This window comes from Salvelinus fontinalis, chromosome 5 (genome assembly GCF_029448725.1).
Source record: "Salvelinus fontinalis isolate EN_2023a chromosome 5, ASM2944872v1, whole genome shotgun sequence".
Lineage (NCBI taxonomy): Eukaryota > Metazoa > Chordata > Actinopteri > Salmoniformes > Salmonidae > Salvelinus > Salvelinus fontinalis.
The window spans coordinates 6,971,345-6,986,204 of record NC_074669.1 but is presented as its reverse complement, the minus strand read 5'-3'; the positions used below and the strand labels follow the sequence as shown (position 1 = coordinate 6,986,204).

Sequence of the window (14,860 nt, the reverse complement as noted above, 5' to 3'; positions counted from 1 at the left end):
ATCATGAGGATGGAAAATTAAGCGGATATATTGAAGCAACATCAAGACAAGTCAGGAAGTTGAAGCTTGGTCGCAAATGGGTCTTCCAAATGGACAATGACCCCAAGCATACTTCCAAAGTGGTGGCAAAATGGCTTAAGGACAACAAAGTCAAGGTATTGGAGTGGCCATCACAAAGCCCTGACCTCAATCCTATAGAACATTTGTGGGTAGAACTGAAAAAGCGTGTGCGAGCAAGGAGGCCTACAAACCTGACTCAGTTACACCAGCTCTGTCAGGAGGAATGGGCCAAAATTCACCCAACTTATTGTGGGAAGATTGTGGAAGGCTACCGGAAACGTTTGATCAATTTAAAAAGACAAAGCTACCAAATACTAATTGAGTGTATGTAAACTTCTGACCCACTGGGAATGTGATGAAATAAATAAAAAGCTGAAATAAATAATTCTCTACTATTATTCTGACATTTCACATTCTTAAAATAAAAAGTGGTGATCCTAACTGACCTGAGATGGAATTTTTACTAAGATTAAATGTCAGGAATTGTGAAACTGAGTTTAAATGTATTTGGCTAAGGTGTATGTAAATTTCCGACTTCAACTGTACATTCTAACTGATTTCAATGTGTCTTTCTTCATTCTGTTTGCTTTATACTGTTACAATTCTGCATATATTTAAGATAATTTCCATATAGGACTGCATGATATGGGCAAACAATCTAGGCCTTATTAACCAAATGTTGCAATTGCGATTTGACTAGCGATTTAGATCAAAACACTTAGGTGAACTGTTGGAATCATGGAAATAGAATGATTATTCAAATTCTATAGTTCAAATATAAAAGATGGCACTGAATACAGTGTTTGACACGACAACAAATGCCAGGGAGGAGTAATTGTGGCAGGGTAGGAACCAAAGTGTTGATAAGTGTTTCCTAGGGGACCCTATAATCTTTGGCTACATTGAATGTTCTCTTAGCTACTTCATGTAGCTAACATTCTTGTTTTGCGTATTCCTCTTTGATTTAGAATATATTGTTGCACAAACATGCTGATTTCAGTCGACACCATCACTGGTATTATCAGGCTGTATAGCTAATTAGGTTTGCTCTGACTCAGTACATTTATTAGCTAGTTAGCGATTAGGGTCTAACAAGATTTGGGCCCAACTAGCTAAAAAATGACAAACTTTCTTTTTACAGATGTAAGAAACACAAACTGAGTGTAATTATAGAACGTTAGTGTACTTATATTGAGAAGCAAAATGAAAACATTATCGTTGTCATCAACATTGTTGCATTCACCATGCAGGCTGAACGCTAGTGTCGTGTAGTCGAGGGAATGGGGCTAGATGGAAAGCGGCATGGAGAGAGAGAATGACTCAAGTAGCAAAGTAAACAATAAAATGGACGGTAAACACAGCATTTGACATTTAATAAACCAAACATTCAAATACTGTTATAGAAGGTAAAGTTAAAACCCAAACCATTCAATGCATCAATACCGGATTACGGTATACCGCCCAGCCCTAGTTGAGCAGCTTGTTGATTGTGGCCTGTGGAATGTTGACTCACTCGTCTTCAATGGCTGTGCGAAGGTACTGGATATTGGTGGGAACTTGAACATGTCGATCCAGAGCATCCCAAACATGCTCAGTGGATGACATGTCTGGTGAGTATGCAGGCCTTGGAAGAACTGGGACATTTTCAGCTTCCAGGCCCCTTGCGACATGGGGCCGTGCATGATCATGCTGAAACATGAGATGATGGCAGCGGATGAATGGCGCAACAATGGGCCTCAGGATCTCCTCACGGTATCCCTGTGCATTCAAATTTCCATCGATAGAATGCAATTGTGTTCATAGCTTATGCCTGCCCATACCATAACCCCACCATGGGGCACTCTGTTCACAACATTGACATAAGCAAACCGCTTTCCCCTACACAACGCCGTCCACGCTGTCAGACATCTGTCTGGTACAGTTGAAACCGGGATTCATCCATGAAGAGCACATTTCTCCAGCGTGCCAGTGGCCATCGAAGGTGAGCATTTGCCCACTGAAGTTGGTTACAACACTGAACCACAGTCAGGTCAAGATCCTGGTGAGGACGACGAGCACACAGATGAGCTTCCCTGAGACGGTTTCTGACAGTTTGTGCAGAAATTAGGTTGTGCAAATCCACAGTTTCATCAGCTGTCCGTTGGCTGGTCTCAGACGATCCTACAGGTGAAGAAGCCAGATGTGGAGGTCCTGGGCTGGCGTAGTTACAAATGTTCTGCGGTTGTGAACGTACTGTCAAGTTCTCTAAAGTGACGTTGGAGGCGGCTTATGGTAGAGAAATGAACATTCAGTTCTCTGGCAACAGCTCTGATGAACATTCCTGCGGTTAGCATGCCAATTGCACGCTCCCTCAAAACTTGACACATCTGTGGCATTTTGTTGTACCCAGCATAAGGGGCATCATGTGTAATGATCATGCTGTTTAAATAATCTTCTTGAAATGACACACCTGTCAGGTGGATGGATTATTAAGGCAAAGGAGAAATTCTCACTAACAAGGATGTAAACAAATTTGTGCACAAAAGTTGAGGCATTTCTTGGATCTTTTATTTCAGCTCATGAAACCAACACTTTCCATTTGCATTTATATTTTTACTCAGTATATACAAGGCTTTCGGAAAGTATTCAGACCCCTTGACTTTTTCCACATTTTGTTAGGTTACAGCCTTATTCAAAAATGTATTAAATAGTCCCCCCCCTCAATTTACACACAATACCCCATAATAACAAAGCAAAAACAGGTTTTTATAAATGTTTCCTAAAAATAAAACTGAAATATCATATTTACATGTATTCAGACCCTTTACTCAGTACTTTGTTGAAGCACCTTTGGCTTCGATTACAGCCGAGTCTTCTTGGATATGACGCTACAAGCTTGGCACACCTGTAATTGGGGAGTTTCTCCTATTCTTCTCTGCAGATCCTCTCAAGCACTGTCAGAGTGACCATCGGGTTCTTGGTCACCTCATTATTCACAATTAATTCAGGATTATCCATAATCATGGTAGCATCCACATTCATGTTGAAATGTTAGGAACATATATTATTTTTTACAATAAAAGTGACCACAAAGGGGTCATAATAGATTGTGTAGAAATGTAGGAAATAGCTTTTGATGCCCAAAGATATTCTGAGGGAGGACCCTCAGACACCCACCTGGTTCTGTCTCCTCCACTTCTAAAACCAAAGTTGTGCCCCAGGTTTTTAGTGTGTAGGGTTAGATGGTAGGGTATTTGTTTTATTTTCAAGCAAAGTATTCACCAGTCTAGGTTGCGGTAATGCAACATTTATTGGATGCCAACCTCCATTAAAACGAATAGAAGAAGCAGCAGTATTTAGTTGCTAGTTGGAAGCAAGGACAGAGGAGAGCATTTGTTTTAGTTACATTTTTGTACTTTTAATCCTTGTTTTAGCCTAATTTTAACCGATTGTATTTATTTATTTTTTGTTTGGAACTGGTTCTGTCTTTGATGCCTAATTGCATAGATTCCCATGCACAGATTATTATGGGGAAAATCGTAAATTAAGAAATGCCTCTAAAAATACTTCGAGCAAATTAGGCCATTTCTAAATTCGATAATAATATGGAAATAGACCCTAATACTACAGTCGCAATTCCTGTTAAATCATTGAAATATTTGCACTACACGTGTAGGCCATACCTACAAAACCTTAGATTATGCAAAGACGCTGTAACTTTGTTTCCAATTGAATAACTTTAATTCATGCATCATTCTATTTTATATCGGCGGAGGAAAGTACTCATTTATCCGTCAACTGACTGGCCGAAAGGCGTCCCCTTTAATAGTCTCTTCGCCCTAGCGGTGAACATTGGGCTCGAGCTCCTTGGAGACTATGTAGTGGAGAGTGAACGAAATAGGACTTCAAAACGGGATCATGGCGGCGCCGTTTGGGCGCGACACCTTACCTGAGCAATGGTCTTTCGGTGTCTGCGGAGATGGCAGGGTGTTTTTTGTTCAGTGAGTCGGCGAAATACAAATGTGGTCGTTCTTTTTGTATCTTTAATGAGAGTTCGCTTGTCTAGTGTTTCTTGCCTCTAACAGGTGTTTTTGTCTTTCTGGCAGCGATGAAACGAGCACCACTACTTGGCTCCATCCGCGAACGGGCGAACCTGTCAATTCCGGACATGTGATACGGTCAGGTATGCATGTATTCGTCTCTAATGCATTTGACCAGCAGACTATTGGTGCTGTTTACATTGCAGAATAAAACGGGTTGATTTTGTGCGTTGTTGATATAGCCCAATGAAGCAGAAAACTTTCACGGAAGGCGCCTACTCTCCAAGGTAACGCACCTTATTTCTACTCGCCCATTGCAGATTTACCTCGAGGATGGGAAGAGGGTTTCACGGACGAAGGGGCCGGCTACTTCATAAAGTAAGTGAAAGCAATTGAAGTCGACTTTATTCTGTTGGGCGGTTGTCGTGATTCGCCGAATGAGTGGCGAATTACCTGAGTGCAGTACTGCCGTTTAGGATACCTACATATGGCTCCCTCTAGCCTACTAATTCGTCAACACAGGAGACTTCTTAACTCGAGTAGTGTGTGTGAATTTAAAGGTATAGGGCAGCGTTTCCAAACTCGGTCCAGTGGATCACAAGGGGTGCACGTTTTGTTTTTTAACCTAGTATTACACAGCTGATTTTAAAATAACGAAATCATAATCAAGATTTGATTATTTGAATCTACAGCTGTGTAGTGCTAGGACAAAAACCAAAACGTGCACAAAACGCTGGTATGGGGCTATCCCCATGACCAGCTAATGACCCCACCAGGGCCTGGATTGGTAGCCTAGCCTACTGTTGGATAACAGGCCTACTACGTTGTGTCTTTATTGGATTGCATGCCATGCCTCTGTGGTACTGCTGACAGAGGTGTTCATAGGATCAAAGTCTCCAGTTGCAGTCGTTTTACAACATCCCCATCTCTTGTTGACTTGGTTGTTCATTGAACCCAGTTGAGGCTATTGTTTGACTATTTAAAAAATTGGTTGTTCAATATCACACAAAGATGCAAAAGTGTGTGTGTGTGAGAGAGAATCTGTTTCAGAATGTTTTCTGACACTTTCTGATCTTGAATCTTGATGTGAGGCTTGATTTGTGTACCTCCGTGATATTCGTTTCAATCAGGTATATTAGGCTACTGTCCATTATAGATCTACACACTATTTGAGATTTCACATTGAGTTACCCCAGCAAGCTTGTCTTGTGCTGTCCGTAGCTAGGTTTCCATCCAATTGGCGACAGATTTTCATGTGATTATTCTCAAATCAGCATTAAAAACAGTATGTGCATTTCCCAACAGATGTTTCCAATCAAATTGACTTGTTGCAGATTAAAGGCTGTGCATGTTGATGTAGTGCACATAAAAATAACATTTGAGGTTAAATTACCATGTACCAAATAAGCCATTGCATACTAAGGCATGTTATTTGCTAATGTCTGTGTACAATTGATTTATATTTTGACTGTGACTGCACTTCCTTTTCCAGTGTTGGTCTCCACTCTTATCCACCAGGCACCTGCAGCTCCTTACCATTATATAATGTTATGCTAGGATGCCAAATAGCCCTACTGTGACATAGTGTCTGCTGTGGGTGACATAATGTTATTATTCAACTCAGGGATACTGCAGTATCAATACTCTCAGGGGATCCTGTGGTGAAATGAATGATAGTGAGTGACTGAAGTATAGTTGTTCTTTTTGAGAGAGAGATTCCATCCTCGGAGGCCTGGACCTCACCTATAGCCCTCGTTTGACGTCCATCAACCTGTTCTGTCAGTATTCGTCCTTGGGAGTTTGTGCTCTTTGTAACCCTTTTGTCTGGCTGTACGAGTGGGAACCTTGTGTAGAAATAACAAGCTGAAGTAATAACATCCTCACAATCCAATATCCTATTCTAATGGGGAGGACTACTTCCAAAGGTTGTGTTAATAGAACATCTCTAGAGATGTCTGCTCTGGCCAGCACTGCTACTGACTGACTGAGCATGTTTTCATATTTTTTACAATAGCAAAGAGTGCTCTCCAATATAATGTCTTCTTCATTGTCTTTGGATGTTCTCTGTTGTCTAAATGATGATCTTCTCTCCCTGTGGTCTGACTTTCCACTTGAAGTTAAGTTATGCCCTTAAAACAGTGCAGTCTGTTTTTATTGTATGTGTGTATGCCTTAACCCCCACATGTCTTGTATATCCCATAACAAGACAATTCCTCCACCTTCAATTTACTATTGTCTATTTCTGGAATTCTCTTAAGAGACATGAATACCACAGACAACGTGGAAGAGTTCTGGTGAAATGCCCTCAGTATTTCTCTCTCAGGAGTAGTGTGGTCTTGCCTCATCCCAGATCTGTTTGTGTGGTTTTACCAACTCCTATGATCATTGCCACGCCATTTGGAGAGAAAATAAATAATCTGAGACCAGGCTAATTGTGGCCTGTGTAAGATTAATAATTTACAGACCAATAAACCACAAACTTTCTCAATCTGATAGCATGTTGGTAGCTTGATTAAATGCCACCATAATCTCCCTCAGGGTGCCCACACCAGCTCTAAATGTGGGATTGGCATAGACCTTTGCCTATATATTCCAGGGTTGTGTTCATTAGGCACCAACCGGAAAGAAAAGGGACTGAAACAGTGATGGGCTACTTGGAGGTGCTCGTTTTAATTTTAAAACAGTTTCTGTTGCATGCCCAAATGAACACGGCCCAGAGTATAGCTACCTTACCTTCTCCAGGTACCTGGTCTGGCCTCTCCAGTTTGTCAAGCCAGCTCTGTTTCTGTCAACTCCCTGTTTGTAAGTCAACTACTTATACTGAATAAAAATATAAGTGTTGGTCCCATGTTTAATGAGTTGAAATAAAAGATCCCAGAAAAGTTTCACACGCACAAAATGCTTATTTCTTTCAAATTTTGTGCACAAATTTGGTTACATCCCTATTAGTGAGCATTTCTCCTTTGCCAAGATAATCCCTCCACCTGACGTGTGGCATATCAAGAAGCTGATTCGACAGCATGATCATTACACAGGTACACCTTGTGCTGGGGACAATAAGTCCGCTCTACAATGTGCAGTTTTGTCACACAACACAATGTCACAGATGTCTCGAGGGAGCGTGCAATTGGCATGCTAACTACAGGAATGTCCATCAGAGCTGTTGCCAGATAATTATATGTTTATTTCTCTATTATAAGCCGCTTCCAACAGCTTTAGAGAATTTGGCAGTACGTCCAACCGGCCTCACAACTGCAGACCATGTGTAACCACACCAGCCCAGGACCTCCACATCCGGCTTCTTCACCTGCGGGATTGTCTGAGACAAGCCAGCCGGACGGCTGATGAAATGGAAGAGCATTTCTGTCTGTAATAAAGCCCTTTTGTGGGGAAAAACTAATTCTGATTGAGCCCCTGCCCAGTCATGTGAAATCCATAGATTAGGGCCTCATAAATTTATTTAAATTGACTGATTTCCTTCTATTAAATCTGATTTAGTAAAATTGTTGAAATATTTTTGTTCAGTATAAATGGCTTGAGGTGCCCTTTTAAGTGGAGCTGGCTACTGCAAGTGTACACACTTTTAGACCATCAAAACGCATCTCCCAAACCCACCCAAAGAAAACGGCATGTACCAACAAAACACATCCATCCCAAACCCCATTCTTTTACTTACTTATCGATCAACAGAACATGGACTGAGCACATAGTTCAGGATGAGCTCATTGCGGGGATGGGAAGGCCAGATTGGGTCTTATCTGTGTCTTTGGCTGTTTGCATTGGACCACATTCACGTCTTTGCTGTTTTTCCTCCAGACTCGTATTTGCCTGGGCTTGTGGCGAATAATCTCCTTTACGCTCCAGGGGAGGGCACACACACACACACCCTTACACTTGTGTACATGACATCACACACACACACACACACACCCTCCTCCCTTTGGACGTCAGTGAGGGGGTTACATGCGTGGGTAGCTCCTCCAGGAGTCCCCTGCGCCACTAGCGGGCACTGGCTACCCCAACCCCGGCCAACAGCTCCACACCCCCCGCAGCTACTTGCCCGAGCCTCCTCAGCTTCTCCTTCACCCAAATCCATATCGCAGATGTTCTGAAAGAGCTGCAAAACCTGGACCTGTACAAATCAGCCGGGCTAGACAATGTGGACCCTCTTTCTAAAATAATCCGCCACCATTCTTGCAACCCGTATTACCAGTCTGTTCAACCTCTCTTTTGTATTGTCCGAGATCCCTAAAATTGGAAAGCTGCCACGGTCTTCCCCCTCTTCTAAGGGGGTGACACTCTAGACCCAAACTGTTATAGACCTATATCCATCCTGCTCTGTCTTTCTAAAGTCTTTGAAAGCCAAGTTAACAAACAGATCACTGACCATTTCGAATCCCACCATACCTTCTGCGCTGTGCAATCCGGTTTCAGAGCTGGACATGGGTGCACCTCAGCCACGCTCAAGGTACTAAACAATATCATAACCGCCATCGATAAGAGACAGTACTGTGCAGCCGTCTTCATCGACCTGGCCAAGGCTTTCGACTCTGTCAATCACCATATTCTTATCGGCATACTCAATAGCCTTGTTGTCCCGACCTCTGGCAGTCTCTATGGGGGTACCACAGGGTTCAATTCTCGGGCCGACTCTTTTCTCTGTACATATCAACGATGTCGCTCTTGCTGTGGGTGATTCCCTGATCCACCTCTACGCAGACGACACCATTCTGTATACATCTGGCCCTTATTTGGACACTGTGTTAACTAACCTCAAAACGAGCTTCAATGCCATACAACACTTATTCCATGGCCTCCAACTGCTCTTAAATGCTAGTAAAACCAAATGCATGCTTTTCAACCATTCGCTGCCCGCCTGACTAGCATCACTACTCTGGACGGTTCTGACCTAGAATAAGTGGACAACTACAAATACCTAGGTGTCTGGCTAGACTGTAAACTCTCCTTCCAGACTCATATCAAACATCTCCAATCCAAAATCAAATCTAGAATCGTCTTTCTATTTCGCAACAAAGCCTCCTTCACTCACGCCGCCAAACTTACCCTAGTAAAACTGACCATTCTACTGATCCTCGACTTTGGCGATGTCATCTACAAAATAGCTTCCAATACTCTACTCAGAAAATTGGATGTAGTCTATCACAGTGCCATCCATTTTGTTACCAAAGCACCCTATACCACCCACCACTGCAACATGTATGCTCTAGTCGGCTGGCCCTTGCTACATATTCGTCGCCAGACCCACTGGCACCAGTTCATCTATAAGGCGGAGCTTTACCTAGCATAGACTTATCTCAGCTCACTGGTCACGATTACAACACCCACCCGTAGCACGCGCTCCAGGAGGTATATCTCACTGGTCATCCCCAAAGCCAACACCTCCTTTGGCCGCCTCTCCTTACAGTTCTCTGCTGCCAGTGACTGGAACGAATTGCAAAAATCGCTGAAGCTGGAGACTTACATTTCCCTCACTAACTTTAAACATCAGCTATCTGAGCAGCTAGCCGATCGCTGCGCTGTACATAGTCCATCTGTAAATTGCCCACCCAATCTACCTACCTCATCCCCATATTGTTTTTATTTACTTTGCTGCTCTTTTGCACACCAGTATCACTACTTACACACCATCATCTGCTTATCTATCACTCCAGTGTTAATCTGCTAAATTGTAATTACTTTGCTACTATGGCCTATTTATTGCCTTACCACCTCATGCCATTTACATATGTATATAGACTTTCTTTTCCCCCCCTATTGTGTTAATGACTGTACTGTTGTTTATTCCATGTGTATTTATTCCATGTCCTCTGTTGTTTCTGTCGCACTGCTTTTCTTTATCTTAGGCAGGTCGCAGTTGTAAATGCGAACTTGTACTCAGCTAGCTTACCTGGTGAATTAAAAAATAAATAAAAAAGATCAAATCCCAGGGATGGATGAAAATCAGTGGATAAATCTCTTGCAGGAGTGTCAGAGGAATCTTACAGTGCATTCGGAAAGTATGCAGACCCCTTGATTTGTTTCATATTTTGTTAAATTAAAGCCTTGTTCTAAAATGAATTCAATTATTATTTTTCCTCATCAATCTACACACAATACCCCATAATGACAATGTGAAAACAGGTTTTTAGACATTTTTGCCAAAGTATATGAAAAATAAAAGTCATAAGTATTCAGACCCTTTGCTATGTGAATTGAAATTGAGCTCAGGTGCATCCTGTTTCTATTGATCATCCTTGATGTTTCTACAACTTGATTGGAGTCAACCTATGGTAAATTCAATTGATTGGACATGATTTGGAAAGCCACACACCTGTCTATATAATGTCCCACAGTTGACAGTGCATGTCAGAGCAAAAACCAAGCCATGAGGTCGAAGGAATTGTCCGTAGAGGTCCGAGATAGGATTGTGTCGAAGCACAGATCTGGGGAAGGGGACCAAAGCATTTATGCGGCATTGAAAGTCCCTGAGAACACAGTGGCCTCCATCTTAAATGGAAAAAGTTTTGAACCACCAAGACTCTTCCTAGAGCTGGCCGCCCGGCCAATCTGAGCAATCTGGGGAGAAGGGCCTTGGTCAGGGAGGTGACCAATAATCCGATGGTCAATCTGACAAAGCTCCAGAATTCCTCTGTGGAGATGGGAGAACCTTCCAGAAGGACAACCATCTCTGCAGCACTCTACCAATCAGGCCTTGGTAGAGTGGCCAGACAAAAGCCACTCTTCAGTAAAAGGCACGTGACCGCTCACTTGGAGTTTGCCAAAAGGCACCTAAAGGACTCTGACTATGAGAACCAAGATTCTCTGATGTGATGAAACCAAGATTGAACTCTGTGGCCTGAATGCCAAGCGTCACATCGGGATGAAACCTGGCACCATCCCTACGGTGAAGCATGGTGGTGGCAGCATCATGCTGTGGGGTTGTTTTTCAGTGGCAGGGACTGGGAGACTAGTCCTGATCAAGGGAAAGATGAACAGAGCAAAGTATAGAGAGATCCTTGATGAAAACCTGCTGCAGAGCACTCAGGACCTCAGACTGGGGCGAAGGTTCACCTTCCAACAGGACAACGACCCTAAGCACACAGCGAAGACAATGCAGGAGTGAATTCGGGACAAGTCTCTGAATGTCCTTGGGTGTTCCAGCCAGAGCCATGACTTGAATCTTTATCGAACATCTCTGGAGAGACCTGAAACTAGCTATGCAGCGATGCTCCCCATCCAACCCGACAGAGCTTGAGAGGATCTGCAAAGACGTATGGGAGAAACTCCCGAAATACTCAGATTCAGATCAACTTTGTTATCCCACCAGGAGGAAATTCAGGTGTGCCAAGCTTGTAGCGTCATAACCAAGAAGACTCGAGGCTGTAATCGCTGCCAAAGGTGCTTCAAAAATGCAAGCACTTAGTAAAGGGTCTGATATTTCAGCTTTTTATTATTTATTAATTTGCATGACTTTCTAAAAAACTGTTTTTGCTTTTTCATTATGGGGTATTGTGTGTAGATTTAATTAGGGAAAAAAACAATATTGCTTTTTTTAGAATAAGGCTGTAAGGTAACAATGCGGATAAAGTCAAGGGGTCTGAATACTTTCCGAAAGCACTGTAACTACGGCTGTGCCGAGAGGAGGTATAGAGGGACTGGAGTGCTGCAGATGGCACAGCCAGGAGTGAGTGGTGGATGTCAGGGCCAATCAGGAGTGACTGACGGCTGTCATGGCCAATCTAATGTTGGATGACACTTCTAACCCCATCCTCCTAACCTACTCATTTGGCTTGTTAGCAGCTCTCAAAGAACAATGGTACATGGGAGTAGATTTGAAGGGACTGGGTACATGGGAGCATATTTGAAGGGTCTGGATACATGGGAGCATATTTGAAGGGTCTGGGTACATGGTAGCATATTTGAAGGGTCTGGGTACATGGGATCAGATTTGAAGGGACTGGGTACATGGGAGCAGATTTGAAGGGACTGGGCACATGGAAGAAGATCTGAAGGGTCTGGGTACGTGGGAGCAGAATGGTAATGGCTTGGCTTAGACCTCCAAGAGGCATTGGAGGGCTTCAGCTGTGTGTCATGTGATCTATACTGAACAAAAATATAAACGCAACATCTAACAATTTCTAAAATGTTACTGAGTTAGTTCATATAAGGAAATCGGTCAATTGAAATAAATTCATTAGGCTCTAATTTATGGATTTCACACGACTGGGAATACAGATATGCATCGGTTGGTCACAGGTACCTTTAAAAAAAGGTAGGGGTGTGGATCAGGAAACCAGTCAGTATCTGATGTGAACACCATTTGCCTCATGCATGCGACACATCTCCTTCGCATAGAGTTGATCAGGCTGTTTATTGTGGCCTGTGGAATGTTGTCCCACTCCTCTTCAATGGCTGTGCGAAGTTGCTGGATGTTGGCGGGAACTGGAAGACGCTGTCGTACACGTCGATCTATTGTAGAGCATCCCAAACATGCTTATTGGTGACATGTCTGGTGAGTATGCAGGCCACGGAAGAAATGGGACCTTTTCAGTTTCCAGGAATTGTGTACAGTTCCTTGTGACATTGTTCCGTGCATTATCATGTTGATCAGGTGATGATGGCGGATGAATGGCACAACAATGCGCCTCAATCTCATCATTCAAATTGCCATCAATAAAATGCAATTGTGTTCATTGTCAGTAGCTTATGCCTGCCCATACTATAACCCCACTGCCACCATGTGGCACTCTGTTCACAATGTTGACACGAGCAAACCGCTCGCCCACATGACGCCATACACGTGGTCTGCGGTTGTGAGCCCGATTGGCTGTACTGACAAATTATTTTAAAACGATGTTGGAGGTGGCTTATGGTAGATAAATGAACATTACATTTTCTGGCCACAGCTCTGGCGGACATTCCTGCAGTCAGCATGCCGATTACACGCTGCCTCAAACTTGAGACATCTGTAGCATTGTGTTGTGTGAAAAACTGCACATTTTAATGTGGCCTTTTTAGTGTCCCTAGCCCAAGGTTCACCTGTATAATGATCATGCTGTTTAATCAGCTTCTTGAAATGCCACAACAGTCAGGTGGATGAATTATCTTGGCAAAGGAGAAATGCTCAATAACAGGGATGTAAACAAATTTGTGCTCAAAATTTAGAGAGAAATTAGCTTTTTGTGCATATGGAACATTTCTGGGATCTTTTATTTCAGCTCATGAAACATGGGACAAACACTTCACATGTTGCGTTTATATTTTTGTTCTGTGTATGTTTGCCTATATTAGCTCAGTAACTAAGAATGGTGTAACTTTTTTAAATTAGAAATATTTATTGCTAATGTTGTGTGGCTTCACATTACAAGCAGCATACGAGAGACTGATGCTCTCCTGATCTAACCCACTTGACCCAGAGGCCTCGTTAGCAAATCCCACATGCAGCACTGCTCAGCTTCTACTGTTCAGAAACAACTTCAGGGTCGTGTGTGTTAGGTCATACTGTACCAAAATGTTTTGCAACGAAAAATAAGATGAGCGTTTTATTTGACCAGTTCAGATAGAACCATCCGTTTCGCACCACTTTCTTCAGTTTCATGCCTATTGAACATGACCCTGGTCTCAATGTCTCAAGGAAGGTTATATGATTTTTTTGTGCAGGCAAGATACTTATATAACTTTTTTGCTTCAGAACTTTGTACAACTGTTCCTATCCTACTATAACTACAACCTTTTGCATAACAACTATCAGTAACAGCAGCAAATATTCTAAAATATGCATAAAACAGTTTGCCTATTTTCTCACCAGAGATATTTCCATCAAACAGACTTTTTGCGAATAAAAGGCTGTGAGTGATGACGTAGCGCACAAAAAAACATTTATTTTACCGTTAAATTCCCATGTACCGAATGGAAAAATACAAGTTCCATCGCATTTTCAACTCTACTGATGGTTTTGTCACAAACTGTTGCATTATATACCAAATGGGCCCACTCTGGTCTTGGCACATGCACTCTAGCCAACAGCTGGTAGATACAGTGCAGGTAGGCTACCTACATGATGAGATTATTATGGATAAGAACAATATTATTTGTATTTGTCAAATGGCAGCCAAGCATCAATCATAATGTCACCAGAATAAGACCCTCAATATTTATTGGAAAGGAGCATCAAGCTCATCACTTTAAAGTTCATCAATTTATTTCATCTGTAGCCTAATTAACCACACAACATATCATCGGGTGACTACAAGGTTACTATATCTACATTTGCGCATAATTTTACAGACACAAAAAGATCCCAACGTCAAACTAACAAATTGTCTGTAAGCATCTATAAAATCGTATCGCATTTAGTGTTTCCATCAGCCTGGTCGTGACTTTTTTTAAAATTCGTCAGGTAATTCATCCGCATTAAATGGTTGGCTGGAAATGTGGCTACTGTCTAGTTTTTGTATTGGTAGTTCTCAAAGCTTATTTTATGAATATACAGCTCCATTATCTTTTCTACAGCAGAGGCTGTAACACATACCCAATTGTTGCTTTTGGGCTAGAGGCCATGTGTCCCTACTGTAGTAATACATATAGTATGTGTGCTTGCCAGTGGAAGCACAATGGTAATAATATCATGGCCATGTCACAGATGGGCTTAGCCTAAAGCTGCTTACAAGGAACAAAAACACAGTCAGTAATATGGCTCTTGCAGGTATTAATCCACAATGTTCGTGATAGTGGGCATCATGCTCTACACAACTGGGTCATCTTTGTAAAATAGAATCTGT

At 42.3% G+C, this 14,860-nt stretch overlaps 1 protein-coding gene across 5 annotated transcripts in view; it reads left to right on the top strand.

The window, feature by feature from the left end:
* The first annotated feature begins 3,894 nt into the window (after window positions 1-3,894).
* Window positions 3,895-14,860, top strand: part of LOC129854993 (pleckstrin homology domain-containing family A member 7-like) — a 166,773-nt gene continuing 155,807 nt past the window's right edge. For 3 of the 5 annotated variants that reach the window (XM_055922218.1, XM_055922217.1, XM_055922216.1), the window contains exons 1-3: window positions 3,895-4,040; window positions 4,146-4,222; window positions 4,400-4,457. In XM_055922218.1, coding sequence (XP_055778193.1) covers window positions 3,958-4,040; window positions 4,146-4,222; window positions 4,400-4,457 — 218 coding nt within the window. In that variant the 5' untranslated portion in view covers window positions 3,895-3,957. Of the gene's footprint in view, window positions 4,041-4,145; window positions 4,223-4,321; window positions 4,458-14,860 lie in introns of those variants that run through there. The other 2 variants (XM_055922222.1, XM_055922224.1) reach the window with 2 other exon arrangements.